At 51.4% G+C, this 24,984-nt stretch overlaps 1 protein-coding gene and 1 non-coding gene across 5 annotated transcripts in view; both read left to right on the top strand.

Moving 5' to 3' along the window:
- KCNIP1 (potassium voltage-gated channel interacting protein 1) overlaps positions 1-24,536 on the top strand; it is a 250,470-nt gene extending 225,934 nt beyond the window's left edge. For 2 of the 4 annotated variants that reach the window (XM_036315162.1, XM_036315163.1), the window contains exons 2-8: positions 16,733-16,857; positions 17,561-17,630; positions 18,525-18,595; positions 19,573-19,680; positions 21,434-21,538; positions 22,389-22,451; positions 23,692-24,536. In XM_036315162.1, coding sequence (XP_036171055.1) covers positions 16,733-16,857; positions 17,561-17,630; positions 18,525-18,595; positions 19,573-19,680; positions 21,434-21,538; positions 22,389-22,451; positions 23,692-23,739 — 590 coding nt within the window. In that variant the 3' untranslated portion in view covers positions 23,740-24,536. Of the gene's footprint in view, positions 1-12,012; positions 12,046-16,732; positions 16,858-17,560; positions 17,631-18,524; positions 18,596-19,572; positions 19,681-21,433; positions 21,539-22,388; positions 22,452-23,691 lie in introns of all 4 variants that reach the window. The other 2 variants (XM_036315161.1, XM_036315164.1) reach the window with 2 other exon arrangements.
- Positions 2,370-2,475, top strand: LOC118659386. Its single transcript, XR_004968522.1, has one exon. It is a non-coding gene; the product is annotated as a U6 spliceosomal RNA (small nuclear RNA).
- Positions 24,537-24,984: the final 448 nt, after the last annotated feature.

The raw sequence follows: 24,984 nt of genomic DNA, 5'->3' as shown, positions 1-24,984 counted from the left end.
CAGATGGACTTCCTTTGAACCTTGATTTCTCCTTCCCCAGAGCCTCTACACAGGAGGGTCCTGCGAAGCTCCAGCTCATCTTCCCTCCCACTTAGAATGTCACACACACACACACACACACACACACACACACACACACACACTTCCTTCCCCTCTAGTGAGCTCCCACCCCTTCAGATCTCAGGCCGTCATCACACCCTGACTGCCCACAGTACACCGGAGCCCCCTGCCACTCCCTCCAATAGCGCCCCCTTGCAGCGCGTCTCACAGTGACAATTGATACCTGTGTCTGTGGTTCTTAGGTGAAGTCCCTTTCGCACCAAATTGTGACTTCACTGGGGATAAGAACCACACCTGTCCTTGCTCACCATCGCAGTCCCGCTGCCGTCCCCGTGCCTGGCACGTACTAGGCACTCCATGGTCTGTGCCCTCTGGATGGCTGTTTGACAAAGGCCCTTCGGCCTGTTCCTGCAGAGAACCCTCTGGGAGGGCTGAGCCTATAGGCTGGAGCTTTGCTATAGTCTGTGGAGGGGGGAGAGGGGGGAGGGGGTATTGAGTACCTCAGTTTGATCCCAGGGATGGTCACGCCCAACACCCCAGCGAGGAAATGCCAAAGGAGGCATTTTGGGCCCACGTCTGTCTGACTGCAGAACCAAACTCCAGGGACTGTATTTTCTTATTTTCTGTATTCTTGATGCTCCTGCATTTGGGGCCTTGATCCTGGAGAGACGGCCCCTCGCCTCCCAGAGCCGCTGTTCCTGGGACTAGCCAATGACTCCCCTGCAAGTGTGCCTTCGATATGCAAACCAGCAATCTGGCCCCTGCCCCAGCCATCTCCTTTATCTAACTCGCACCCACCAAGCCAGCGTTCCCTCTGCCCTAAGTCACCCCAGGGCCAGGTACTGGACAACTAGACAGCCCTCCCCAGCTCAGAGGCTGCCAAAATTCTCCAATCTTTCTAATCCTAAACTTACTCGCATACCTGAGCAGCCTCACCAGTCCCTTCCCACGAAATCCCCAATAACGGCTGTGGGCCACCCCCCTTTCCTCCCCCCGCCTCCTGACCAGCCCTGGTACTTCCTGTGGCCCTGCCTGGAGTGCATGCTGCCTGTTTTTAGGGACCTGTGAGTGTAAACTTCTTTGTCATTAACAGTCATTCCCATGCCTTACTGCACCTGATTAACACAAACCCTGGGTGCCAAGTTTAACACAAAAAGCCTTTAGTGTACCCAGGTGTCCCAGGATCCTGACTCCTAGAGGCTGTGACTGTGCAGCGAACGTCCTTCCGATCCTCCTGGCTCCCCATGGCATCTCAGGGGCATCGGGGATGTTTGCCGATAATGAGAAGGAGGCGCCGGGGAGCCCTCGCCTCCCAGGAATCTGCCTGAACCCTGCGTCAGGCCCAGGCCCAGAGCTTCCTGCAATGGCCTGGGGACCAACCAGCTTAACAAATTATCAACATCTCCCCATTAGCTGCTGCAATATTAAATTGTGTGACTGGAAATGAATGAATAATCCCACGGGCGAGTGAGGGAGCCCAAGCAGCGGGGATTTAATAACAAGTCCTGCCCTCTCTCCAAGCGGAAGGTCTCCCTAATTAAATATTAAAGATCTAGCTTCACAGCTACAGAAAAAAAAATTGCTTTTTCAGCAGCGGAGCTCTGGGACCCTTCCCCAGCAGACCCAGGCGCCATGGAGTGGCCCCTTGGGGACCCAAATGAGGGAGCATGGGACAGCACGCGCAAGCACTGCGGGGTGTCAGGCACGGGTCTCGCATGCTTGTCACACTTGGTCCTCACAGGACCCGGGGACATAGGTAGGATCGCATCCAAGTGGCAAAGTTGGAATTTTCACCCAGTTCGATGCGGTTATAGCGCGCACACACGTGATATGCAGTTAAGAACACGGGGTGTATCATCAGGCAGACCTGGATTTCAGTCCCAGGTCTGCCGTGTCAAACTGTGCGGACTTGGGCAGGTCACCTTACCTCTCTAAGTCTCAGGTCCTTTGTCTTTAAAAGGGTAGCAGCATGGAGCTCACAGGGGTTTGGGGAGATAATGCACATGAAACTCTAGATGCAGGCTTGGTACCTAGGAAATGCTTCCGAAATGTCAGCTGTCAGCTGCTGTTCTGGTCAATGGAAGACACACACACACACACACACACACACACACGCACACACAGTGTCTCAGAAATGCCTCTTCCAGAATGGAGAGTATCCAACCTACCACTTCTAACCAGGCTGTGTCTTTTCCCCTCTTCTTTGCTTGTTCGGGGCAAGGAAGGTGGGGGCTGTAGCATCGATGAAGCGTATACCGCGTGCCAGGTACATCTCCACTCATCATCTCATTTAAGTCTCAAAAGAATGTGTGCTCGCTTCGGCAGCACATGTACTAAAATTGGAACGATGCAGAGAAGATTAGCACGGCCCTGCACAAGGATGACACGCAAATTCGTGAAGCGTTCCGTATTTAAAAAAAGAAAAGAATGTAACAGCCACTCAAAATCCGAACTCTCGAAGATAATCATTGCTAAGATGTTTATGTATGATATTTTAGAGGCAGATCAATAGATAGATAGATAGATAGATAGATAGATAGATAGATAGACAGATATTTCTTATTTTACAAAACCTGCTTTTCTCCTCATCTAGGAATATTTCTGAGAAATCATCTGAAATGTATACAAGGTTACATTTCACATCCCTAACCTGGTCCCACTGCTTCCTGCCTGCCAAGATTCTGCTAATTAACACACTTATTTTACATGCTTAATCTCGCCCTTTTAATTATGACTACCAGGACCTAGTTCTCCCTGCAGGGTCCTGGACCAACTAAAATAAGAATAAAGAGAAAGTTCCTGATTCGCTAGAAAAAGTCTTCCCGGACACTTTCTCCAGCCTCTTGTATTCTTGACGCCAGGCAGGCAGGCCTCCAGCCCTGAAGCTGCGGGCGCCGTCCCTGGCCCCCGTGTGCACAATAGTGCCTCCCGTAACCGCTTCTCTCTAGCGCTGTAACTTGCTTTATTTTTCATCCACAGCACACAGCACCACCTCTGACCCCTGCTCTCCACCACCCAGGGCCTAGAGGAGTCGCTGGCACGCAGTAGCTAGTCAGCAATTGTTTGTCAAATGAGTGAATGGCGTTGTGAAAACAACTCTGCATTGGCAGAAGGATGGACTTGAGTTTAATCCTGCTCTGCCAGGAATCCGGTGTGTGATCTTGGACAGGTCAGCCACGTCTGTGATGTTAGAGGGCAGGATAAAAGCATCTCCCTGTAATTCGTATGCTCTGTGGCTTACATAGCTTTGTTACCTGGTGAAGGTTGCTTTCGTGCTCAGAAAAGGGAAACAGAATTGGAAATGCTAAATGGATGGCGGGCAGCTTGAGGCAAGGGAGGAGGGGACCCCTAAAACTATTTGGCGTCTCCCTTTCTGCCACCTAAGACTGGGTCTGCAAATCCTCAAGCGCTGGCAATGTGGAAAGCGTGGATAGAGGAAGCTGGTCCCTGACTTGCTGAGACAGAGAACCACAGAGACACATGAGCAGGCCCCTCAGGGACCCACAGGATAAACCCTGATGTCAGAAAGCATCTGACTGTCAATCAGAGGATGAGATTAGTCTTTGCTCTTCTGTTCGCTGTCTTTGTGACCCCAGGGATAGCTCATAAGATCTCTGATTCCATTTCTCCTAGTAAAACAGGGCAGTCTATCCCATTCCTGACGTGTGATGTTAGCAGCACAGAAGCAAACATCTGACACAGCCCGAATCGGGAAAGGCCCTCTCTAACCACAGGACACCCTTTTTCTCCATGTTGCCTAGGATCCAAAACATGAAATTCTGTCACGCTTTTAGATGATCACAGGATGCACGAAAGTCACCTGGAAAAACGTGGTGTGGAGGAGGAGGGTTGTTAAACAGGGATTGCAGACTCAGGCAGGTCATGTGGATTAGTGATGATGGGTAACAACTGTCCATTGGTCTTAGTGTAGAGAGGTAATAGGGAGTAGTGGGGACTGCGGTTTACTAGTGAGCTCATGCCTGTCTAAAGCGAGCCACTGCTCCTCAGCTCCAGCCAGCTGCTGCCAGGTGGTAATGCAGGCCTGCATAGCTATCACTTCAGATTCTAAAGAGAAGCTAAAAAACCATCTTTTATGTGGAATAAATGTTGACAAGATTCACAGTTAAAAGAAGTGAGACAACAGCTGTACCCTGAGGGCTGCCAGACTAGGATTTCCGAAGAAAGCTGTCCAACGATGGAATTGGCCACTAATTAGCCAAATGCTTTCCCGATATCCTCTTGGCTGCTGTCTCGAGGCTCTTCATGTATTTCCTAATTAGCTCCTTGTAGCTCTACACACTCTTAGCAAACAATGAGTGCTTACTAAGTACCTACTAAGTGCAAAGCAGACACTGGACATCACCTGGGGAGTGAGATACAAAAAATAAAAACCAACCAAATAGGAACAAGGCACCGTCTCCTCACCCCACCCCACTCCAGTAAAAGAAAGCTCCAACCCCCAAAGGTAGATCGGGTATCTGTTGGTGATTATTGAAGACTAGAGGCCCAGTGCACAAAATTCGTGCATGGGGGGTGGGGTTCCCCTCAGCCCAGCCTGCACCCTCTCCAATCCTAGACCCCTCGGGGGATGTCTGACTGCCGGTTTGTCCACGCAGCCTGCTGCTCAGTCGTTTGGTCACCCCTCACTAACCCCCCTGCCGGCCTGGTTGCCCCACACAGCCTGTTCGGTCATCCGTTTGGTTGTTTCAGTTGCGACGGTTGCTTAGGCTTTTATATAGAGCGAAGGTAAGTGCTTCTGGAGTTTGGACAGAAAGAGAGCTTTCCGCGTGGCATTCTGTGAGAGCTGCCAGAGGAGGTGGCTCTTAAGCCAGGTTGAGAGAGCAGCAGGGGTTGGGGTCCGCTGATCCCATGCTCTGGCAGAGACAGGAGTCCAGACACCAGCAGACTGTGGCTGCACAGAAAACCCACGCTGGGCAATTGCAGGGAACTGTGCTAGGAAGGTAACCTGGGCGCCAGAGCGGACCCTTCCATGACAGCTGGGGAATCCGGGCCTTTATCCTGAAGATTCCTCAGCAGGGAGGTGGTGGTTTGTAGAGGGGCAAACTGATGGAGGGGCACCCCTGTCCTGCTGCTTTCTCCGGAGTGAGGGGTCTGGGCAAGGGCCCCAGGCTTCCTCCAGGTCCGACTCCCACCTCTTGTTTATTTCAGCCCAAACAGAACAGGCAGACAGAGCTCCCCCAGACCGCCGCGCGCAGGCCGCTTCCGTGGGGGTGGAGGAGGCCTTCATGTAATGATCTGAGTCTTGAAACAATTCCAAGAGGCGGCGGGCCTTCTAAGTAGGCAGTATTTCCTTTTTTTTTTTTTTTTTTTAATGATGGTTTCATTTTCCATTTTTATTGGCCCTTCACTGATTGCTCCCGGGCTCTCTGACTGGCTGTGAGCTGCGCTGACATTTATAGAAATCAATACATTAATAAATCACGAAGTTCATAATGTCTGATTTGCTTCTAAATGAGACAGAACTATTATCACCATAAAGTTGCACATAAAATAGGCCCAATTGTGATGTATTGTGTAGTCTAATCAAAGGCATTGGAGTGAGTAACCTTTCCCCAAAAGAGGGAAGCAATCAGGGCTGAATAACTTCATTAATAATTCAAGGTGTGTCTGCCCAGGCTTCATTTATCCAGCGCACAGTTAAGAGGCTGCCGAGCCGAGGCCTGGAGATGACACCTCGCCACCGCCTCCCTGCCTCGGAGACGACACCCGCTCTCCCACGACCTGGCTGCAGGCCTGGCGCTGGGCTGCTCTGCGCCAGTTGGGGGTGGTGTCCAGCTTCCTTCTCCAGCTAAGAAATGGACCAAAGCAGTTCACACGCTGACCGCCTGGATCATTAAGGGCAGAGGACTGGGGCCGTGTAGTAACTCCCAGGGAGAGGAGGCAGGGCATTTTCTCAAGGGCTTTTGTGGTGACGCCCACGTGCTCAGGCTCCAGGCCGTGTTTCCTGTGTTTCCTGTGTCCCCCACCCACAGTGCCCTGCGCTGTTCCACGCACCTGCGGACCGAGGTGCTCGGTGCTCCTGCATCCAGAGTCTTGTGTTTGCGCGTGTCCGCCGCCGCCGTTGATACAGATTGACAATGCTCACTTACGCCACTTCATGGCCAACGGAACTGGCCCGTGGGTGCCTCTGACAGAGGGAATCCCAGAACGAGAAAATCTTCCTGTGTTAAAGAGAAGCACATTTCATTACCTGGATCAGTGGTTCTCAACCTTCTGGCCCTTTAAATACAGTTCCTCATGTTGTGACCCAACCATAAAATTATTTTCGTTGCTACTTCATAACTGTAATGCTGCTACTGTTATGAATCGTCATGTAAATATCTGATATGCAGGATGGTCTTAGGCGACCCCTGTGAAAGGGTCATTCGACCCCCACAGGGGTCGCGACCCACAGGTTGAGAACTGCTGACCTAGATCCATCAGAAAAGGCATAATCTAGACCTAGAAACTAGCTAACAGATGTGAATATTGGATTCTACTGTGGAGAATGACCCTTAAAAATCATAGTCATCGTACGTGGAATAACATTTTTTGGAGCACCTACTATGTGCAGGGAGCACTTAACACTCACATTTAGATTGTAGGAGGGTATGATTAGTCTGATAACCATCTCTCTCCTAGGGACAGTGAGATGATTAGATCGGTTGTGAAATTATTGCCATGCTCTCTGCACTTCCCAACATAGACACTCAATCCAAGGTTATGTTGGTACTGAATTCCAGCCAATGCTCACCTGGCCAATCTCCACTATTTCCCCGCCTGGGATTATTTTGCACTAGAAGCCTGGTGTACAAATTCGTGCGTGGATGGGGTCCCTCGGCCTGGCCGGTGATCAGGGTCATCAGAGCCAGCAGGCCAGGGGGAAGGGCCACAGGAGGTTGGCTGTGGGAACACACTGAACACCAGGGGGCAGCTCCTGCATTGAGCATCTGCCCCCTGGTGGTCAGTGCATCATCATAGCAACTGATCGACCAGTCATTCGGTTGACCGGTCATAACGGTCACTTAGGCTTTTATATATATAGATGGTGTACAGAAGTGTATTTTCACACTAACAACAAAGAAAGGGTATATTTGGTTGGGTTTCAGGTGCTGAGCCTACAGTATGAAGTTGGTTTGAGGACCTGAGCACAAGGGTTTGGGAGTGTTGAACATGTGCCCACTCTCCTCAAACAGCAGGAATGTGTCAGGGAGCCGGGTCAGGCTGGGGTCGTGCACTTCCCTTCCCAAATCCATATCCAGCGACTTCACGCTGACCCTGAACTAGGCCCTGGTGAGACTATTCACATCAGGAAATTAGAAAATGCTGTTAATCGGGCTCTCCTCTCCCCCCCCCCCCCCCACCCCTGCTCTCCCCAGTCCCAAGAGCCAGCTCTTCACAGCCCACCAAAGCAAGCCCTCTGTAGAGGCGCCACCACCTGGCAAGTCATGAAGCTGTCTGGGCTGAAAGACAGGCGTGCACACCTTAGCCTGACCTTGATCTTGTGAGTTTCCATGGATGAGAAAATCAAGCATGCCACACTTGCAGCCGGCGGGCCGCAAGCCTCGTTTAAACATGCCGCGAGTTTGACATGTTTGTGAGCCAACCTGAGATAAGTTCTAGTCACGTGGCAATTTTACTTTTCCTTTGAGAAACTCCTCCGAGCTCTCTCTGCATCTTCATTTTTCCATCTTAAAACTACAAGTGCCCTTGAAACTTTTCCATACACAGTGTATTTCAGTTCTCTGACCTCTCTCCCCACGTGAGGGTGTGGGGGGAGGTCAGAGAACTGAAATACACTACTCCTCCCACCCCCATTTGCAATGAATTGTCATTTTTTGCTTCCCATTCAAAAGGAGCAACAAAATCCCACCCATGTAATCCTCTTATTTCCTGCAGGAATCTAGACCCACATGCCCTCTGTCCCCAACCCAGTGCCCGCGCTCATTAACTGGCCACCTGCGTGTGCTGGAACTTCAGGGCCGTGTCCAGCTGAGACCGAAGGAGAAACGGCAGGAGGTGTCCCCAGTGTGGCCTGATTGCTGTGGTGGCAGGATTTGGGCCTCATTGGACTAATTGCTCCCTGGAGCTGGGGTCCCTGCCAGAGCTGCCAAAGAGGTCCATCGCCTGAAACATCGCCTGGAGATTTCTGCCTCTGGGAGATGCTACCATGAACCTGGCATTTCTGTTTTGCAGTCTGGCCAGGGTCTTAGCCTCACGAAAGCATTGCGTGGGAGGTGAGGGGACACACGGGTGGGTCCCTCATGTATTGGCCTTGCTCCTCCTTCTCCTGCAACATCCCATGGGGCTCCTTCTCTCTGCCAGCCCTGGCCTCTACACGCCTCACTTCTTTCCCAGGAGTGTCTCTGTGTCCTCAGTCTCCGTGAAAAATGCGTGGCTGTTACACAGCAGCATTGCAATTGCTGTCACAAACTGGGTAGTGACTTTGTGGGCTTTCAATAATTTCATTACGTTTCCATCACTACCCTCCCAAGAAGTTGCAAGGTGCATCCAACATCCCTTCCCACACACCCTCGCGTGGGGAGAGAGGTCAGAGAACTGAAATACACTGTGTATGGGAAACGTTCAAGTCATTTGATCTTGAAAACCTTCCATCTGATGGAAGTAGCAGTACTCAAAGATTTTTTTATAGGACTTTTTTTTTTTAGAGCATTTTGAGGACTGAGGTGGGAATGAATGAGGAATGTATAAATTTAATTTTGCTTAAAAGAGGCAGGAGGGTTTCAAGATAAAGAGAACAAATGCTTGGAGCAAAAATGAGTTGAGTTTTATTGAACCAAGAAGACTAAAAAAAAAATGTCTGGAAAACTCAGGAAATCATTATCAAGGCTCGGCTCAGCGCTCCCAGGACCCGTTGTTAGTTTATAACATTCAGAGCTGGGGAGCCGTGTGTGCTGGTGTGGGCCGCCGGAGCCTCCGCCTCCAGGTTAGCCTTCAGGACCAAACGGAATTCCTTCCCGTCTCTGCTCCACATGGGCACCAACAAGGATCTTCACCCCATTATATTGGGGTATCAGAATGATGGTGCTAAACCCTTGCAGAACAAACCAATCAACCATCTTTAAGGGGAGAGCAAAGGTGACATTTTCAGGTGCCAGCTTGCCATCGCTGATGTCGTCTCCGATGGAAGCAACACAGCTCAGGCAGCACTGAAAATGGACCACTGGCGACACTAGAAATGTGGTATCACGAAGAAGCACGGCATTCAGTTGTCTGCACACGGTCACCTAAGTTATCTGTAGCTCAAGTATAACATGATCTTTTAAACTCCCTTCTCGGTAGAGTTTCAGAGGCATCCCCCAGTTTTGCTATGCCATGTTTTCATTATCATCTAGTTCAAAATACATTCTAATTTCCGTGAGATTTCTTTCTGGATACATGGGTAACTTGGGAATTCGAACCATACTGCTTGATTTCCAAACATTCTGAGATTTCCTCATTTTCCTGTTGTTCTTTCTTTTTAAAATATATTTTTATTGATTTTTAGAGAGAGGAGAAGGGAGAGGGAGAGAGAGAAGCATCGATGTGAGAGGGAAACGTTGATTGGTTGCCTCCTGCACACACCCCAACCGGGGATCCAAACCCACGACCTGGGGTGTGGGCTGACTGGGAATCGCACCTCAGCCTTTGGTGCGTGGGAGGGTGCTCAACCAGCTGGGCCACGCCAGCCAGGGCTCTTCTTGCCCTAGATGCCTTGCTTAACTCCGCTCTGGACGGAAAACACCCTGCGCAGTTTCAAGCCTTTGCACTCTGTCGAGGTTGGCTTGATGACCCAGGAAGGGTCGTTTCGGTGAATGTTCTGTGCGCACTTGGAAAGGACGTGTGACATCCTGTGATTGCTGGGGAAAGAGCCCTGTGTGTGTCCATGAGGCCAAGTGTGTTAGCTGCGCTGCTCACATCTCCTGCCCCCGACTGATTTTTTGTTGTTTATCAGTGATTGGAGAGGTGCTTTTAAATCTCCAGCTATGGTTGTGAATTTGCCACTTCTCATTTTAGTTTTGTCAGCCCTTATGTGTATTTTGAAGCTGTATTATTAGTGCACACTGACTTAGGATCGTTGCATCTTACGAAAGCTCTCTCTTCCTCTCTAGCAAAGTGTCTTGCCTGAAAGTCTCTGATACCTGGTGTTAAAATAGCCATGCAGGCTTCTGTTGATTTGGGTTTGCATCCTGTATCCTTTTCCATCCTCTCACTTAGACCTTTCCTGGGCCCTTATGCTTGCAAGCAGCACTTAGTTGGGGTTTGGCTTTTACTGGGCGATGGCTCCTTGTATTGAAGGTGTTCCATTTGCCTTGGCGAGCCTGCGGAAAACTCTGTTTGGCTCTGCGACCTTTTGGCTTTGGCCTAATTTCTCTTGAACTGTCCTTTAAGAATTAGCAAATGCCTAGGGAATAAGCAGCCCAGGGGGTCAGGCCCATTGCTCTGGGGCCCCTCCAGGCTTGGCCCCTCAGTTCCGGAATGTCTCAATAACACTGTCCAATTTCTGTCTTCCCAGACTGCTGCAGGTCACGCTCCCATCCTCACATCTGAGTTTGTAATCCCTGGTCTGTGTGCGTACCAGCCTGAGAGAACTCTGTATGAGCAGACAGGATGTCCCTCTCTCCCTGGCATGCCAGAGAAGCCCAATCCATATGAAAATGCTACTGACGGGTTTTTAGGGCAGTGAATCTGTTCTGCAGGATACAGGACATTATACTTGTGTCAAAACCCACAGAACTGTACCGTGGGAAGAGTGACAGCTAATGTAAACTATGGACTTCAGTTAAAAATAATCTATTAATCTTGTTTCGTCCGTTGCAACACATCTGTCAGACCAAAGCAAGATGTTAATAATAGGGGACACTGTGAGGCTGGGTGTGTGGGAACTCTCCCCATTTTCTGTAAACCTAAAAGTGCTCTCAAAAGAAAGTCTATTCGAAAAAATAAATAAATACTAATGCTACTTATGCAGAGGGGTAGAAGAGGTCAACTAAGTCCAGCAAAATAAGTCTCTCATATGAAATTCAGGTCGGCAGACAAGAGCAGAAACACTTACCCGTGGATGCCCCCAACAGCACCACTTTGGGAGGCAGCAGGAAACGAAGTCCCTCCTGCCGGGGTTGTAGGTGGGAGTGACTAAAACACCCTTAAGGTGGCGGCTGGGCTGCCTCCCGCAGTCTTGTTCGAGGTACTGGCAGGATAGCAGGAAGTTCAAGTAATGGCCTGCAGAGGAAAACCAGGCTGATCCCCAGGTAGACTCCCAGTGGGGGAGCAGCAAAAGCAGCAAACAGAGCCCCTGTGTCCCACTCTCTGGGACCTGGGGCCCCCACTCCACGCTGCCAGGAGGATTTTCTAGGGCTGATGTTTTGTTTTGTTTTATTCCCCGCATCACGGAGAACCCAACTCCACTCCGCTCACATGTCCTAATGTGCTAGCTGGGTTTTTAAAGGGCCCTTTTCCTTTTCTACATCTTTGTTACTTACCAGCCTGAAAAGGGACGAGATCTGTAGATTGTAAGCTCCATGAGAGCAGGGGACAGAGTTATTTCATTCACTGATACATAGGGTGGGACAACTGTAAACGTACTTTTGCCCCTCCCCGCTCTTCAAGCAAACGCGCAGGTATTTCCGAGGCCCATCCACATCCGCGCATCCTCTGCCCCATGCCATCCCATCTCTCTTCCGGCTGCATGGCTGCATGGCTGCGGGCATGCTCAGTGAGCCCCCTGCTGGGAGCCGCGGGCACTGCAAGCTGACCCATCGCCCTTGCCTGTTCTCATGGTGGGGAAAGGCCGGGGAGAGGTCAGCCCAGCTCCCTTGCCACACCTCTTGGCCGAGGGCGAGCTGGACGGTGACCTGGACTCCCTCAGAGCCGACGCTCCCTGGAAAATGAACGTGTGTTTTGCTTTTTTGATGAATGGATTTGGTAAAATGTTTTCTTACTTTTTCCTAGACATCGCCTGGTGGTATTACCAGTATCAGAGAGGTAAAAGAGCTTAAACTAACTTGACTCCTTGGTCACATTAATTTCAAAGGAAGAGCTATTCAACCGAGTATTCAGGTTTTCTGAGAAGTCATCTCGCTCACCAACTTTCTGTGCCCCGTGTTCACAGACCCACCTGCACGGAAACCGTTGGAAACGTCCTTTTAGAGACAACTTATGAGGAAAGCTCTGCTCCCCAAAGCATCGGATATGTTTTCCTCTCCTGGGCAATAAAATATATATAAGAGCTCAGCGCCAATTTGTGGCTCAAGTGTAGTAACTGCATAGGACAAATGACCTGAATTTCTGTGTTCTCTTTGTCCCTGTGGTCTTGACCTCCTAATCGAATCCACATTTTCTGAGGCTGTTTTTCTTATTACTTTGCCTCTTATTATTGTATTATATTTATTTCATATAATTGCTTCAATCCCTTTGTGCAACAAAGTGGAATGTGTTAAGCAAATAGTGAGGGAGCGAGAAGGTTAGGTAGACGGAGTGGGGTGAGGCAGGAGAAAGGCAGGCAGGTGTGAGGGTGTGTACCACAGATCAGGAGCCAAAAGCTGAAATGCCTCCGGGGCCAGGAAGGTGGCATAGCTGACGGAGGTGAACCAGAGGGGACGGAGGGAGTCCTGGAGGGCACGGTCACTGCTAAGCTTCCGATAATCCCATTTCCCAAGGAAAATCAGAAACCCAAACGTGCACATGAGCCCCTCATCTTTAAATCTTGGCAGTGCATTCCAAAAAAATTATAGCACATGTTACAGGCCGAACAAGACCTATCTTTGGGCTGTGTTCATGCCAAGGGACACCATTTGTAACCTCAAAACTGCTTGGGTGGGTATGAAGTCCAGCCGGAGACTGCAGGCTGGAAAAACTACTTTTCCGTCCAGGGAGAAGGAGATGGCCATGGCCATGGTCATGGGCCTGACAGAGGAGGCGCCTCACCAGGGAGAAGACCAAAGGCGTGGGTCCTCCTGCTCCTCATAGTCTAAGGGTCTGACTTGTACATAGGCCAGAGCTTGCTGGGGGCAGATCCACTGGAAGGCTGGCTGCAAGCCCATTTGCAATTTGTGCTCAAGGGAAGCAGAAGCCGTTGCAGGGGCACGTGGAAGCGAGATCCATACAAGAGGCCTGGCCGGCGGGACTCTGGGTCCAGGTGTGTCACCAGCTGTCGATGACAGCAGGCCTGGGATTCAGGCGAAGCCACTTAATGGCAGAGCATGGCAGAGGTCACCTGTGCCAGCCCTTCACCTGGGCTCCGTGGGGGTGAGAGATACAGGAAGTCACTGGGAGAACTCAGGGCGCAATGCCATGCGGCAGAGCCTTCCCTTTTCCGAGGGCCCGAAGCTTTCATCCCACACTCAGAAGGGCTGTGACCCCCAAAATGTATGGACCACTTCCTCTGCATCTTCTCCAGCCTCTCCTTCTGCATCCTCTGCAGCTGGTCATTCGATCTGGTTTTTGCTACCCCCAGTGAGAGGCGGTGCATCGCTTCCGAAGGTGCTCCTGCTTAGAGCACTCCTGATGTGTTAGGACACCCATCTCCCTGATGTTCACGTGGAGAAGGCAATGGCCCCCCACTCTCCACCACACACAGGGTTTAGTGGCTTACGGGCATGAAAACATTTTACAAATTGAAAGTACTTGACAAGCAGGTTGCTAATCTCTAGGTTAATCTTCTACCACCCACGCTCCATCTTGGGAACTGGCTCACCATTATTTTTAATAACAAAAATAATGACAACGAGCACCGTTTGGCCTCGGAGACTCTGAACGAACCTCCAAAGGAATCACCAAGCTGGCTCCCCACCTACTAATGCTGTTTCCTCTTCCTCCACCCAGGGGCTCTCCGGGGCCAACAGGAGGGTGCAAAACCCCTGAGGCCCCTTCCCACGTGTCTGCAGAGTGTACGTACAGTGGCCAAGCCACGAGGCATCCCAGGAGAGGGAGGAGAGAGCTGGCGTGAGAAGCAGGAATGCCTTCCACCTCCAAGGTTGCCTCAAGTGTAGGCCAATTAGTCGTTTCCATTTGCCCGTCGTGGCACAGGGGGGTCACGCTCGGCACAGATTTACAAAGAAAGAGATTAACATTGAAAATAGCACGTTGGTCGGGGAAAGGATGATTCCATAAAACTTTTGCTTCTATGTGTGTGTATGCTGACTGGATTGCTGTGTGAACTCGAGTTCTTACTAATTAACAATAAGAGGACCGAGAGCCGCGGGGTTAAGCCCCGCCTGCCCGTGTGCGGGCTGCTTCCAGCATCTCCCGTCCAGAGACGTGGATTTCCCTCCATGGCTGCTGTCACCGCAGCCTGACCAGGAGAGGGTGGCGGGAAAGGAAAACTAAACAAAAGCTCGCCAGGCGATGCCCGACTATTCGGGTGTTACAGAACCCGTTTGATATGGGAATCGATCCCGCTGCCCAGACAGCAAACTAATCATTGGTTAGTAAAGTCCAGTTCTACCTTAATGGGTTTAATATTTGATATTTCAAGACCTACTTAGTGCATTTTTAATAAAAGAGCTGGCAGGCAAGTGCAGTTTCGGAGTCAGACTCAGACTCAGGAGGAATTCAGTCAGGAGCTGAATAGGAAGAAGACGATCTTGTAAAAATGTATTTTAGGCTTCTAGGTAAGATAAATGGGGAAAGGTATACTAGACACCTTCAAAAATACACCATTTCTTCCAAAAATACATTTGTATCTTCCTCACTTACATTTTTAACATAGCTTTTGCCTCTTTTCAATGTTAAATATCTGTGCGTTTTATAATTGATTTTTAGAGAGAGGGGAATGGAGAGAGAAAGAGAGAGAGATGAGATAGAAACATCGATTGGCTGCCTCCTGCTGCAACCGGGCATGAGCCCTGACCGGGAATCAAACCTTTCAGGACGACACTCCAGACAACTGAGCCACACCGGCCAGGGCCCTCTGTACATTTTTACATAACATTGCAATTGAATCTAATGCCAGGCGATTTAAACCAACAATTCGATTTGTATTTTAAAATGAGCTAAAGAAAATATGAGCATTCTGAATTAGATTTATGTGGGGGTTTGTTGCTTGTTTGTAATTGCTACTTGTTAGCTGCAAACATAATAACAATTAAAGGCTCTGTGAGAGTTACAAGGAAATTGGCCACTGCGGCTCTGTTGTCTAAACAGAGGATCTTACTTACGTTGGCTAATCTGTCCTGCTCCCAAGCAGGATAAGGTGATATGTATTGCCAGGCACATAAGAGAGATGTCGACAAGGAATTGTCACCAAATTCCTCGGCCCCTCCCTTGGAAACCCAGCCAAACGCCCGTTCCCTTGGGGGAAGCTGCAAGATTCTCTCTCACTTTGATGGATCCCTTTCCTCTTGAAATCCAAGTAGCAAACGGAAAAGGGGTGCAAAGAGGCAGACACTGACTAGGGCGATGCCCGCAGAGTAACGCACGGCTCACCTGTTCTCTCAGGGAGAAACCCCGCTTGTCCTCACTCTCCGGGGTGTGCCAGGGTGCGTGTCCGTTCCCAGCAGCCTGTCCACCTCGCCACTATTCTCGCCAGCCCAGACCTGCAGTCGTTCAATATATGGATTTGGTAACGCCTGCATGACAGGGATGGGCAGGAGAGGTTAGATGGTCATTGATTCTTGATTGGAGTAAATTCATAGCAAGCCCTCTGGCAGGGCCCAGAGGGAAACACTCACTCACCCTTCTGGGATGGCCTGTTTGGGTTTGTGATCCTTCGACAGGAGGTAGGCAGAGTTCTCGCTTTAATTGACGGACACCTTTTACATCACTGGTGCAAAATGAGATTGCACTGTGGTTAGACTGCCACCTAAAACAGCGATTCTGAGAGCCCTTCGATGCGTTAGAAGCTTTCATGTATATAAAGTAGCTCCCATTTCAGTCCTGTTCCCATGATGTCAGGCCAGCTAGTAAATATTACAAAACGATACTGTAAAATACATCCCTATTTTTAAATTTATATTCATGCTGTAATTTGAACTTTCTGCTGGATCGTGCTAGCCTTTCTCTAGTTGTCCCAAATGGTGAGAGTTTACTCCAGGCTTTTATTTTTTTTTTTTTTAATTGATTTCAGAGTGGAAGGGAGAAGGAGAGAGCTAGAAACATCAAAGATGAGAGAGAATCATTGATCAGCTGCCTCCTGCACGCCCCACACTGGGGATCCTGTCCATAACCTGGGCCTGTGCCCTGACCGGGAATTGAACCATGACCTCCTGGTTCATAGGTCAACGCTCAACCACTGAGCCACGCCGGCCGGGCTAATCTATGCTTTTCTGATAGCCTGTTTCCCTTTGCTGTTTGGAGGATGTGGATCAATCTGCTCACTTACCTGTGTCTAGAATATTCCGATGTTCAGTGCGCAGCCCATTGAATATGCAAAGAAATCATTTCAAAACAAAGGGAAAAGTTTCCATGCGTGCTTATTTTTAGCACCTCTGCTGTCAGCCTCACGGGGAATGTGTTTCTCTCCAGCACCGAGCTCCTCCCCTGGGGTCTGACCTGGAGAAGGTGGACTGGTGGTGAGACAGACAGGAACCGGGCAGGGCTCCAGCAGGAAGGTCCTCTGCAGGGTGGTCCCGGCCCTTGGCCCTGTGTCCCAGGTCACGACCCTGGAGACAGCCCCGACTGGTCTGACAGCGCCCCCCGGTCAGCATCCCAATGCCATCTCCTCCGGTTCCAGATAAGATTGAAGACGAGCTGGAGATGACCATGGTTTGCCACCGGCCCGAGGGCCTGGAGCAGCTGGAGGCCCAGACGAACTTCACCAAGAGGGAGCTGCAGGTCCTCTATCGGGGCTTCAAAAACGTAAGACCCTCGGCCCCCGGAGGTCCTGCCGGGCTCCCCTGGGGCTGAGCTCTCCTAGATGCCCCGGGGGCCTGGCCGGAGCTCTCCCATGGGTGTCGCTGTGAAAGGAGGGAGATCGGTTCCATAAAGGGCACGTGAGGCCAGGCCGCCTGGCTGGAAAGGAGGACTCCAGGCAGGGATGGGTTCCAGCTCAGCACAACCCGTTCGCACTCTGTATGGTTGGCGCCTCAGAAACAATGGGGTTTAGGGGCTGCTCACCCAGCTGGCGGCACCGATACATAAGCCTGAGAGCCAGCGTGTTCACTTACCGCTTATTACATGTGCTGAACCGCATGATAGTCTTGTTGGGAAGGTCCTGTTAGGCCCATTTTACAGCGAAGGACGCTGAGGGTCAGAGACTGACTCAAAGTCACAAAGCTTAGAAGGGGCTGAGCCAGGAACCAAACCCAGGTCCTTCTCCTCCCAGAGTCCAAACGCTTCCTCCTCCCAGCCCATTCTCTGAGGAAGTCCTGTCATTTCGAAAAGCCGCTTTGGTCCTAAGGTGGGGCTGCCCGGCCCCCCGCCCCTCCCTGCCCCTCTCCCAATCCCTCCCAGCCCCTTACGATCTAGAGATCATAAGGAACCCTAGACCCCAAGGCTGGGCCCAGTCTTCTGCTCTGGGGGCGGCCCTCAGACACCCCCGCTGACTGTCCCCTTCCGGCAGGAGTGCCCGAGTGGTGTGGTCAATGAAGAAACATTCAAGCAGATCTACGCACAGTTCTTCCCTCACGGAGGTGAGTCCCACCTTGGAAAAGACCCTGCCTGGCTCCCTTTTCTTTCTTTTTTTTTAATATTTTTTATTGATTTCTGGGAGGGAGGGAGGGAGGGGAGAGAGAGAGAGAGAGAGAGAGAGAGAGAGAGAGAGAGAGAGAGAGACATCAATGAGGAGAGAGAATCATTGATCTGCTGCCTCCTGCATGCCCCTGACTGGGGACCGAGCCTGCAACCCGGGCATGTGACCAGACCAGGAACTGAACTGTGACCTCCTGGTTCATAGGTCGATGCTCAACCACTGAGCCACGCTGGCCGGGCCCAGCTCCCTTTTTGAGAAGCAGCCTCCCTTCTCCAAGTTCATGCTCCTTGTACCTGCCTCCTCAGCACCAGGGAGAACTCAGAGCAAGATGCTTCCCTTATTACACCATGTGGAGTTCGCGAAAGCGTTAGCAGGAAAGAGCTCTGGAAAGGGTCCCTCTCCGGGAGGGGGGCGGGCGACAGGGCCCCCTCATGAAGGCTCTAGAAAGCAGGTGCTCCTCCCGATGCGGCAGCTGTGTCTCGGGGAGGCCAAGCCTCACTCGGGACCACACAGCAGTGAGCACTGCCAGTGAGAAGAGCGTCCCCATCCGGTCACTGTCATTCGTCCACCAAGAACCGCACAGCCAGGCAGGGGGTCTGTCTCTGGGGGTGGCTAGGTGCAGGGGCAAGGGCCTGTCTCATCTCTTGCCAGGACTTCCCACCTGAACCCCAGGAGAGCCAGGCGGATCCGGTTCATGCCCGTGGGCTTGCCACTCCATAGCGTCTCCTTTCCATCCCCCAGCACCACCCTCTTCTCTTTCTTGTTGACCTAAGTGCTCTCTGCCCGCTCTCGGCGCCCTGCTCCCCTCACCTGCCTCTCCTCCTCTGCCTTGCAGATGCCAGCACGTACGCCCATTACCTCTTCCACGCCTTCGACACCACCCAGACCGGCTCCGTGAAGTTCGAGGTGGGTGTGTCTCTGGGACTCCCCGGGTCCCCGTCTCCTCTGCCTCTGAGTCACGGGGTGTTGGGGAAAGGGTTGGTCATCAGATACCCTCAGGGAAGACAAAAAACCTCCATCCGTTTAACAAGCATTTCCTGGATAGAGAGAAGCGGCGCCGGCCCTGCCTCCGGAGCTCAGGGCCTCGAGGGGCCGATGGTGGCAGTCTGGTAGCCCCCGTGCACACGGAGCGAGCACACGCAGGCTCTGTGCTTAGTGCTTCGCGTGTATCAGTTCCCTGAACCCTCACAATAGCCCTGCAGAGTAGGGACTATTATGTACTACCAGTTGCAGAAGCGGGAAGTAAGGCCGCCTGCCTTTCCCAAGATCACACAGCAAAGGAGGGATTTGAACTCAAGTAGGACGTTCCCAGAGTCCATGCCCTTAGCCACTAGACCAGCGGTTCTCAACCTGTGGGTCGCGACCCCTTTGGCGGTCAAACGACCCTTTCACAGGGGTCGCCTAAGACCATCCTGCATATCAGATATTTACATGACGATTCATAACAGCAGCAACATTACAGTTATGAAGTAGCAACGAAAATAATTTTATGGCTGGGTCACAACATGAGGAACTGTATTTAAAGGGCCAGAAGGTTGAGAACCACTGCACTAGACTATGCCAGCACCCACACAATCACCGCAGCCGTGGGAGGAGGCAGTACCAGGGAGGCTGTGGCTGTGTCTGGAGGTATCAGCAGGCACAGAGCTCCATTCCTGCCCAAGGGGGCTCCTTCCCAAAACATGGGGCAGGGAGGGGAATGAAGCGGGGGGTGGGGGGGGGGGGGTGCTGCTCTTCACTGAGCTTGGCCATATCCTTCCGGGGACAGAGGCCATGGGAGACACCATGGTGCCAAATCAGTCACAGAGTCGGGCCCACAGACAGAGCCGCACCCCAGCCGACGGCTTGGTGTTACTGTCCCTCATGCCTCTCCCACTTCTCAGGACTTCGTAACCGCTCTGTCGATCCTGCTGAGAGGAACCGTCCATGAGAAGCTAAGGTGGACATTTAACTTGTATGACATCAATAAGGATGGATACATAAACAAAGAGGTGAGCGGGCTGAGGCCCAGGGCTTGAGGGGCCACCGGAAGGCTTCTCATGAAATAGGAAACAGCCCAGTCATGGTGAGGAAGGTGTCCCGGTGAGGAGGGGTCTGCTTTGGGGCGAACAGAGCTGGTGTCCGGCAAAATGAAGAAGTTCACCTTTGCCCTCGCCGTTGCCCTAGCTGCCCCTTTCCCAGGCACTAAGAAAGGGCTAAGTAGATCCATTCATTCTCGCTGGCTCACACACATTTGATGTAGATTTCAAAGTGGGTAGAAGTGGTTTATTTCAGTGTAGAATTACTCTTCCCAGGGGGGCTTGCATTTTAACAGGTTAACAGCCACGGGGAGAGCCAAAAGTTGGAATAGTTTTGCAGTTATCGCCTTGAAGAGAGAAGGGAGATTTGGGGTGAAGAGGAGACCACAATTGAATCATATGGGCCACAACCTATTTTGCAATAAACCCGCAGAAGTGGGGGGAGGTGGGTGTAGCTGTTTCTAAAGAAATGGTCACAAATAACTTCTGAACCTTCACTGCTTGACACATCTGGAGCCTCGGAGTCCATGTGGTGTCTGTCTAGCCCAGCGGTTCTCAACCTGTGGGTGGCGACCCCTTTGATGTCAAACGACCCTTTCACAGAGGTCGCTTAAGACCATCGGAAAACACATATATAGTTACATAGTGTTTTTGTGATTAATCCTATGCTTTAATTAGGTTCGATTTGTAACATAATTGAAAATACATCCTGCCTATCAGATATTTACATGACGAATCATAACAGTAGCAAAATTACAGTTATGAAGTAGCAACGAAAATAATTTTATGGCTGGGGGTCACCACAACATGAGGAACTGTATTAAAGGGTCGCGGCATTAGGAAGGTTGAGAACCACTGGTCTAGCCAGTGAAAGGCCCTCGGGTCCACCTCAAAACGCACGTGGGTATCTACTGTGCCCAGCATCTTGGTTGAAGCTTGGATGTAGCATCCATAACATCCGCTTCCTGAGTGCCAACCCTCACCTCAGCCCTGCAAGGTTCCCTCCAGTGTTTTATTCCTCATTCATTCAGTCATGCCTTTGCCCAACACATATTTGAGGGCTTATTAGGTGTTCCAGAGGCTGAAGATAAATTGTTGAGCAACCCCAAAAAATGGGAAAACCCTAATATCCCCGATAGCAAGTGTGTTACCTGAATTCCAGTGACTGCATACCATGGAAATCCAGGTGGCCAGCTAACATCACGCAAGAGTAACATGATGGAGAACGTGTATGATGCATTGCATTGGGAAAGTCCCTTTATAAAGCAGCATGTATAGAACACTATACAGAGTAGCTCAGCCTCAGTCAGCTGTCCACCTTCGCTGCAGTCAGCTGTGGTCAGTGTCACTTGTGGCCACAGGGACAGGTCACCGGGTACAAATCCAGCCACCCAGGAATTAAAGAATGGGGAGAGGGCCTTCCAGAAACGGGGTGTGGGCTGACCGGTACATAAACAGGTCCACCCCAATCCCAACATTAACCCTCATGGAGGGTAACGCTCAACAAAAGGTAACTAACTACCCAAGGGCTTCTGGAGGCAAAGAATTTCCCACTGTCCTCTTGGGAGGAGGTGCCCCGCTAGTCTGCTTTCTAACTCCCTCTCCCCAGCGAAAGAAGGTCCTCGTAATCACTCTTATTCCTAAAGGGGGATGAGGAGCCCCAAACCATCACCTAAGAAGAGCTTGACCTCTGGTTTCCACCCTGTGCTTCCGTGTCCCTGTGCAGGAGATGATGGACATCGTCAAGGCCATCTACGACATGATGGGGAAATACACGTACCCCGTGCTCAGGGAGGACACCCCCAGGCAGCACGTGGACGTCTTCTTCCAGGTAAGTGTACACACCTGGGTGGGTGCGCGAGCTCAGCTGAGACCGGTCAGCCCACAGCATCTGAGCAGTGGCTGGTGTCCAACCCTGTCCCGCACACTGTAGGGAACAGAAAGAATTACAAAGGGATTGCTCTCCGGGAATGAGTGATCTCGTTAAGCAGGCAAGCAGACACTACAGAAGAACACAGGGAAGTATATGTGGGATCGTGCACCCTCTCAGTTCCATGAGATTCTTGGGGGACCCGAGGTCACAGGGAAGACGTCATTAGCACATGTGTGCAGGTGGTAAGCACATGTGTGCAGGTGGTGAGCACGGGTGTCTAGAGAGCGAGGGAAATGGGCGTGGGAACTGCGGTGGATGGACTGTGAGGTCTTCAGGTGGGAGACTTGATCCTTGTTAATCCGTGAGTAGAAGGATGGCAAGGTCCCCGTGGCATTTTAGTTAAAAGAACGCACCTAGCGGTAGAGTATCAGAGAACGCCACTCACACTAGTAGGATCCTCTCACTTGGCAGATGGGAAAAGCAGGCTCACAGAGGCTGAGAGACTCACTCAGGGTCACAGAGTGATAGTGACAGTGACAGAAGCAGAGCTCTCATGTCCAGGCTGGAAGATCTCGGGAGACACGTGAGGGTGTCAGCAGACGGGGCCGGTGATGAAGTGATGAGAGTCCGGAGCTTGTCTTTTCACTGTAAGGATGCTCCTGGGGTCAGGTGCTCTCCCCAGGGCCCGGTGGAGTTCTCCGGCCAGTGACAAACCACCCTCCTTCTCGGGGCAGCCATGGTGAGTAAAGGGCAGCTTTTGAATGCAGAATGCCAGGTTCTTTCAAGTGCTTCCTCTCGTGTCTTTCAGAAAATGGACAAAAATAAAGACGGGATCGTGACGTTAGATGAATTTCTCGAATCCTGTCAGGAGGTGAGGAGAGATCTCAGACCACGTCTCTAAATCGGGGAAGGAAAGCCGGGGCTTGGCAACCTGCTGGAGGGAGAGAATGACAAACTGTGACCCCTCAAGTCAGAGCCACTGATACCACCGGCAGCAAGTCAGAATCCCAACCATCGCCACTCCCCGGAGTGATCTGCGGTTGGTCTCGGCCAAGCGGGCTGAGCCAGGCAGCCTGAGAGGGGCAGGGGGGCATGGGCAAGCCCAGGGGGGTCTCTGTGAGAATACAGGCTTCCCATGTGGGCGACACCGTCATTTTTTTACCTGCCTCTGGCGTGATGACCCACTGCCTGGACAATAGGAGAATCGCTGGGAAAATAGCTAAAGCTGAGACTCTCAAACCACAGTGTGCATGAGAGCTGCCCGGGATGGTTCTAAAAATGTCCATCTCCAGGTTCCACCCCAGAGACTCCGTATGTGGGGGTTGATGTAGAAAAATCATTTGATAAAGTGCAATTGCCCGGAGCTTCTTAAAAGAAGCAATACTCCCTGGTTCACTGGGTAACTGGCTCCTTTCCAATTCCTTAAAGCCAGAGAAGGCGCTCCTTGCCTTGAGTGGCCCGTTTTCTGGGCCCCAGCCCTCACTCCTCGTTTCTCATGCCCTTTTGAAACCAGACAACCAATGGGTCCGGGCTACCTACCACTACTTGAGCCAATCAAGTAGAGACAGGGTTGAATCGTATATGAGCGTTTATTCCAATAATTCCAGCAGTAAGGGAGAGCAGCAGGTCACCCACAAAAATCTGCTCTGCAAGCACCCATAAGCCAGCTGCTTATATTGGGTGGGACAAAGATTACATTGACTCCTAAGCCTGAGTTTAGGAATCATAGGCGTGGGGAAGGAGGCAGTGAGGGCTGGGGCAGGACTCCATTGGGCAACAAGGTTGTTAATCTTTCCATGATACTAGGCAGTTTTTGAATGAAGATGGATCTCATTCCAAAGTTGACTCCCCAGTCCAAGGTTGACTCCCAGGTCCTGAGGCTGTACAACTCCCAGCCAGGTTAGAATGTCCTTTCTTTAATCAGAATGAGGCCATCATGGTTAATAGAGCCTGGTTCATATTCTTATAACTATAGCTGGTCCCTGTTATTCCATTTCTGCCTTAACACCTGCAGAGGTCTTTCTGCCCAGGAAACCCACGCTGGAGGTTTGATCCCCAGGTACGCAGCTTCTCAGGAATTCTAACCATTGTCTCCCCTCACCCCTCCCCAGGATGACAACATCATGAGGTCCCTCCAGCTGTTCCAAAACGTCATGTAACTGCGGACACAGCCATCCGGCTCTCAGAGACATTGGACTAAACCACCAACCTAACACCTTGATCTGCCCTCCTGGTTTTACACTGACTCTGGGACAGAAACACCTTCTGTACTTGGGAAGAATTCTCCGCCGAAGACTTCCTATGGAGCCCAGCATCCCGTGGACCGGTCTCTGATGGCCAGCTCTTCCTCCTCCCTCTTCCTGAGAGAGACAAGATGAAATTGGAAGCATGCTCATCTCGTCACACCGCCGCCCCGGGGAAGGCCCCTCTGCCTGAGCTTAGACTGTACTGCACACGTGTGTGTCTGCTTGCGCGCCCCCGCCCTCTGCTTACAGTGCAGCAGACCTCGATGTGTCTGGAAGCAAGGTGACCTGAGCCAAATGCCCTCCATCCTCTGATGGCCTCCCAAACCAATGTGCCTGTTTCCCTCCCTTTGGTGGGAAGAATGAGCGTTCTTCGGAATGATGTGAATCTACTGTGACTAGCGTGGGAGGGCCAGCACCTGACCTGTGGAGGGCAGGACTGAGTTATTGAGCATGGCATTGTCTGACGACCCAAACCGCCCCTTCCTTTTGTTCCTGGAGGCAAAGACCAGTAATCCTCTCTCACTGGCATCTGTGCTGGTCGGACCCATCCCTTAAGAGCCCAGGAAGGGAGCTGACACCGACACCCAGAGGTCCATGTCTCCACTCCATCTCCTGCTACAGCCCAGCTCTGCATGTCCCTGCCAGAAAGCCTGCAAATCACTGTAATTTTATACCATCTTCTAACCAATAAACAGAAGTATTTCTTACACTCTTAATCCTCACGTCTTCCCTGAGTCCTTTGGGCAGGAGAGGTGAGTTGTGAAAAGCGAAGGCCAGCCCATTCATTTGCATCTAATTATTAGTACTTATGAGCAAACATCCAATTCAGATGCAAATCCCGGGGCCACGAGCAAATGCATCATCCCGAAGAGGAAACTCTTCTCAGCACCTCCCTTCCAACAAGCTCACCCCCACTCCCAAGTCTCTCTCCTGTGGACGGTCAGGAACCTCGCGGGTGAGGCTGAGGACCTGGAGATAAAGAGGCGGCCAGCACCTCCTGCTGAGGGCTCCCCCGCGCCACTCCCCCCCCCCCCCCCCCCCCCAGAGTCCAGAGACTGAGCAAATGACGATATTGGTGAACCCGTGGGTCTGGGCCCCCCAGACCTGAGAGTGGCATTCTTGGAGGGAAAGCAATTTACGGAGCCTCTACTCTGTGCC

This window comes from Myotis myotis, unplaced genomic scaffold, assembly GCF_014108235.1.
Source record: "Myotis myotis isolate mMyoMyo1 unplaced genomic scaffold, mMyoMyo1.p scaffold_m19_p_6, whole genome shotgun sequence".
Taxonomy (NCBI): Eukaryota; Metazoa; Chordata; class Mammalia; order Chiroptera; family Vespertilionidae; genus Myotis; species Myotis myotis.
Note: the sequence above shows the minus strand (reverse complement) of the source record. Positions and strands in the feature narration are given on the sequence as shown.